Here is a 6,000-nt window from a genome sequence, read left to right on the forward strand (position 1 = left end):
AAACGAGGCCGATCACGATCATTGAGCGCAGAAGAAGAATTCTTTATGATACTGGTTCGAATTCGATGTGGACTTTTGTTAGAAGATATGGCTGTTCGATTTAATATGTCGACAAGTCACATAAGCAGAATATTGATTACATGGACAGATTTTTTACATTCACAATTCCGTATGCTTCCAATATGGGCTTCAAAAGAAACAGTACAAAATAGAATGCCGAAATGTTTTCAAAAAAGTTACCCAAATACCCGTGTCATATTAGATTGTACAGAAGTATTTGTGGAAATGCCTACGTCATATCGCACACAGTCCAGTACCTTTTCAAATTACAAACACCATAATACAGCAAAAGGATTAGTCGGAATAGCTCCTGATGGATCAGTGACATTTGTCTCTGATTTGTATGGTGGACGCTTTTCGGATAAACGAATAACAAAAGATAGTGGTATATACGATTTGCTAGAGCCTGGGGATTCTGTGATGGCTGATAGAGGATTTGAGCTCGAGGAAGATTTACCTGATGGAGTAACATTAAATATTCCACCATTTTTAGATGGAAAACCTCAGCTAAGTTTATTAGAGGAAAACGAAACTAGAAGAATAGCATCTGTACGTGTACATGTCGAACGAGCAATCGAACTTATAAAAAATTACCGAATTTTACAAACAGTTTTCAAACTATCAATGGCTGCTGAACTCAATAAGATATGGGTTATTTGTTGTTATTTAGTTAATTTTTTACCACAGTTGGTACCAGATGTAAATACGAATGACTAAAAATTATAAACTTTCGTACACTATATATATATATATATACTAGATCATGAAATATAAAGACAAAACAATATTGTGAGGAAACAATTTTATTTACTCACACTGTTGTTCTGTAATGTTGCTGTGCATGAAAGTGAAATAAAAGTGTGTTAGCTCAAAATAATAGAACTGCTGCGACATGCTTACAGCATCCTCCTGCTCCAGCTTTACATAAACATTTCGCATACAAAATATCACCACTTCTTTGACACAGGTGGACATAAACAGAATATTTTTCTCTTTTCATGGAAGCAGCTACAAAACATTTCACAAGAAAAGTTAATTTTTCAGCCATAACATTACTTTTAACTCTCACTTTCTTCACGTAGCTCTCCTTGAATAGTTGGTATCCAAGAATTTTATGCTTTGTAGCACCCTTCGGCTTGCTATCACAGCTATTTCCAAGAACTAAATATTGGTGAATTTTCTCCTGGGTGATCGAAGGCATAGCTGCAAGATCAGTTGACCATTGACTTATATCTTCGTGTGTTCTTTCCTCCACTTCTTCGTCCCTCTCGGCATTTGTTAATTCTTTAAAAACAGGTCTTGGTACCACACAAGAGCTTTGAGAAAAGCTAGGCCCAAGATCTGTAGAGCTTAAAATTATATCTAAATCTGTATCCTTATTTATTACTTCCATTTCGACTTCTTTCACTCCTAAAACCTCACTAACTAACAATATTTAAATGTTTACATCAATAACACGGGTTTTGGATAAGGGAGATAATGATTTTCTTGAGGAGATTTGAAAATTATCACAAACAATAACGGCTTTTTGTTATTATCGCCACAATAAAAAGAATGCTGTTATTTATTTACAAACTCTCGCTTCTGGGAGGGAAAACTGTAGAATACAACTACCATAATGCATTGCGAATTAGCCGTATAGAGGGAACGGGGAATTTGAACATAAACTTTTTTATTTGTAAAGCTTAACTCCTATGTTACACATAGAAACATAAAAAGTCTTAGTTATTTTCTATAACCTCAGCCTGATGTGTTTATAAACAAGGTTGAAAAAACGAGTAGTGTATCTGGCACTTTAAACAAAGCCACTAAAAAATACAATGTACATTGCAAACTTTTGAGTTGTTGTTGCTAAACCCAAACGATCAATAAAGAAGTTTCCTCCAATTATTTATAGGTTTTTAAAACTTGTATGCCTTTGGAAAAGAGAGTTCTACACTATCTTTATTTGTAACACGAATACCAACGGCCTGTAAAATCCTTAAAACACTGAAATGAAGGCAAATGAAATATTTTGTATCAGTAAAATGTATTAAATTATATATTAGTGTAAAGTGTATTAGTGTAAAGAATGGTGATTCTAGAATGTGTAATACAGAACACAAGAATAATGTGATTATAAATCATAATTATATTTTAAGGGAATGACGTAAAATGTTATGTAAATGTAATAATATTAAATCCTGGATTTCTTTTTAATAATATTGAAAAAATCATACCATAGTCTTCTTTTAGACGCAATAAAGATTGTAGCTAAAATAACATGGAGTATTTATCTACAATACACTAAAATAGAACAAAACGTCGCCAGTTTTTAAAAACTTAACATAGGTTACGCTTTTGTCGAACATTGTCACTGTTTTCGAAATTAAAAGTTGAATAGTTTTTAATTAACAATAAAAATTTATTTAAACAAATTAACCTTTTAAAAAATTAAATATTGAATTACAAATGGCATGCTTGGTCAATCCGCCAATAAGAATTTTTTGCGCACTTTATTCCTATGAATTTGGTTTTGATATGTTACTTTCCATCATAAATTAATTTTCGGTTTACGTAGCTACTGATATTACTTATATGTTTTACATTTGTTACTACGAACTACGAATAGTTGTTTGTTTTCCCTATAAAAATTTTTATGTCCAATTAGAATAATTTAGCCTACTACAACGAGTGCTTATGTGTCACCTGATAAAGGAGCATTAGGAGCCGGCATGGAAGTAGGGAGGGGATGGGGTGCAGTTAATATTTTTGGAACAAATTTGAAATATGTGTGTGTCTAAAAGAGAGCTGTGTATGTATCATTTTCAATAACTATACCTGATTGTTATAACTTGGTAAAATAGCACTTGAAGATAAAGATGTACAACTTGCGTAAGTCAATCTTATTTTCACTAAGTCTGTTTTTACGTGTCTGAAACTAGAACTTATTTGGCTTAGCTGTTCATTAAAATTAAAAGAAGCTGATAAATTGAAAACCCATTTGTTGAATCAACAGCCATAGATATCTCAGAAATTTGAGGTCTTCTGTGTTGCCTTAACGTTTGGAAGACCACTAAAGTATTATAAATTATATTACCTTTATTTTTTTGTACATTTAAAATCCGAAAAAAAGATGCTAATTAGTAAACAAATAATCATGAATTTTTAGCCTGTTAATGTGATTATAGTTAACACAGCTTCCAAAAATACTATAATTTTTACTGCTTGATTGATACCAAAAGCTGGTTAGAGTGAAAAAAACCGATGATTTGATTGGTTTGTGGCTTTTTTTAGCAGGTCTTATCGAGTCATCGGTTGAAAACAAAATGGTACCAAAAAACGTAACAAATCGCTTCCAAAGTCGATACTCTCACAGCCAATAAGGAAGAAAGTGTGAAGAAATATACTTTCTTAGCAAGATTTCTCACAGAAACATACGGTTAACAAACTTTCATTTAACGGAACGTTTCTACTAACATACTTTTTCGCCTACTCTTGTTAACTTTAGTACCTTCGTTAAACTTACAGCTATAGATTAGCATACTTGTTTTATTATTTTACCTTAGTGTAAAATAAATCCTACATTTTCCGTTCAACAATCCAGTATGCAAGGCTAAACAGTTGTTAATGCAATGCCGAGACAGAGTGGTGCAACACTGGTGGTTTCCAAAAGGTGAAATAACAATATTGGTCTGACACGCAGTTTGAGTAAGTGAGAGGTTAAACGGTAGCAGGTTATAAATATTGAAAAAAAATCCTTTTTTCGACCTAAATTCACTCTTATTTAAAAATCAGTCAAGAATTACCGCACCTCAATCTCCTAGAAAACTCTAAATTTTGACATTACCACCAAACTGGTGTGAGAACCCTACCAGTTTTGTCACCAACCTGGTGTTTATTTGAATCAAAGTTACGGTTAAATATTACTACAAAATAGAATATGTAATACGATTGATTTTGCTAGAAAGGGACTACAATGAATTGTACCTTGTATTTTCACTTCAACTGCTTCAACAAGCTCGATTTGGAATAATTCATAAAATGTGCGGTGTATGTATGTCTTCAAGGTTCTCTGTCCAAATATTGACCTACATGAAACATTTCGAAGTAAATACTATGCCTCGATAAACTTATCAAGTCTATATCCTTGACTAAAAATTCTTGGTTCGTTTTTTCTATGTAGCTAAATAATGTTCAGAACAATGGATAAAAGAGAACTACTTATAAAAGAAAGAGTATTGTCCATTTGAAGATATAACTGCAATGCTTTTAACGCAGATCAAACTTATTTAAGCTTTTTTTTTTAAATAGGCAAAAAATATTTGGGTGAAATTGCGGGAAATCAGTTTTTCATAAAAAAAGTGCGATCTGCTAAAAATTTCTCAATATATCTATGGAGCCACTGGTTATTGTGTGCTGCTTACTGCAAAGTTATTGCAGATTGTGTAGTTGTTCTAGCCAAATAAATTATTTTTTTTTGGTTTTATATATCTGTAACATTGATTATTTTACCGTTTTACATACGATGTGCAAAGTAATTTTTTGATTTTCCTTTTAGGTATTATTCAGATTTTAAATGGATTTTTAAATCTTGTATTTGGAATTGCCACATTAGCAGGATTTGACAGGGATTATTGGGTACTTGGAAGTTTTGGAGGTGTATGCGCTGGTGTATGAATAATGGATACTAATATTTTCGGTGTTTATACGTCCCGTTACCCTGCACAGTCCAACTTTTACATAATAATATCTGTCATTTGCACAGTGAAAGCTGGCTTAGCTGGTTACTTATTTGCTATTCCATAAATTTCTCTTCCATAATAACAACATTTTCATATTTGCAGAATTAAAAATATTAATTTACACTCAACCTTATTTTTTAAAATTTCATTCTTTAACAGAATCATTTTATATTACACGATGAACCACCATACAAGTTTAATTACAAAGTTGGTACGCATGCCTACTTGTATAGCTTTTATGACAGTGATTATGCCACAAAATATAATAGTTTTAGGAAGTCTTTGTTTCTTTATTTACTTCACGTTTTTTGTCATAGATATAACTTTGATTATATACCAGCTCCCAAGAACTTAACTGGCATTATTTCAAATTCCGTTTGAATAGTTCGCTTAGTAAAAAAACATTGCACTACCTTCTCGTTAGAAAATAAATCTTTTTAAAATAATAACCCTATTCAGTCTGCCTCTGCGCAGAAGTTGTAAGACACACGAAATGCGGTATATAAAGGGTGAGGAAATCCGTGTGTTTATCGAAGGCCTATCGCGACCAGTTTATGTTATAATATTCATATACATTTGTCTGTCACACAAAATGTATAATAAGGACGGCAAAACCCGTAGATTTTTCCACTGACTAGTATAGTATATATTTTGTGTAGATTAACCAATCAAATTGTGATGAAAACTCAACCATGTGATGAACAATAGATGTCACTACGCAGTGTTGTTCTTGTTTAATAATGTTTGAAATGACCCCATATAATAAAGTTTATTAAGTAATGAAACCTGCATTTCTGTAAAAGAGAGGAAGGGGGGGGGGCAAAATGATTGCAAGTCTTCCATATTTATTTTTTTGTTTAGTTATTACAACAAATGCAATAACTTAGAACGCTGCTTAGACCCATATACACCAGTTGTGTACGATATAAGGTACGGTAACTGTTCTTGATACCACGCTGGCATTGCAGTTTACTCTTCTCTTGTTGGGCTGATGGTTGTTAAGTTTTTTGTGGCACTGGTAGCTGTAATATACAGCTGTCAATTGATAGGATGGTGCAAAACTCTTACTGCTGGTAAAGTATTGCATATCCTTATTTGATTTCGTAAATCAAATGTATTTTTGTTTTTATTTCAGGTATAGTCACTTAACAGCAGCAGCTTCAGTATCTTGTCACCACCTCCTCGAGTAATCAAGTACATGTGGCATCATCAGGTT

General features: G+C 32.5%; 1 protein-coding gene across 1 annotated transcript; it reads left to right on the top strand.

Moving 5' to 3' along the window:
* Nucleotides 1-45: 45 nt before the first annotated feature.
* On the top strand, nt 46-2,213 carry LOC130613531 (uncharacterized). The gene is made up of 3 exons (XM_057434862.1): nt 46-759; nt 1,805-1,882; nt 2,202-2,213. The coding sequence occupies exons 1-3, from the start codon at nt 46-48 to the stop codon at nt 2,211-2,213; spliced, it is 804 nt and encodes a 267-aa protein (XP_057290845.1).
* The last annotated feature ends 3,787 nt before the right edge of the window (nt 2,214-6,000 follow it).

This window comes from Hydractinia symbiolongicarpus, chromosome 11 (assembly GCF_029227915.1).
Source record: "Hydractinia symbiolongicarpus strain clone_291-10 chromosome 11, HSymV2.1, whole genome shotgun sequence".
NCBI lineage: Eukaryota > Metazoa > Cnidaria > Hydrozoa > Anthoathecata > Hydractiniidae > Hydractinia > Hydractinia symbiolongicarpus.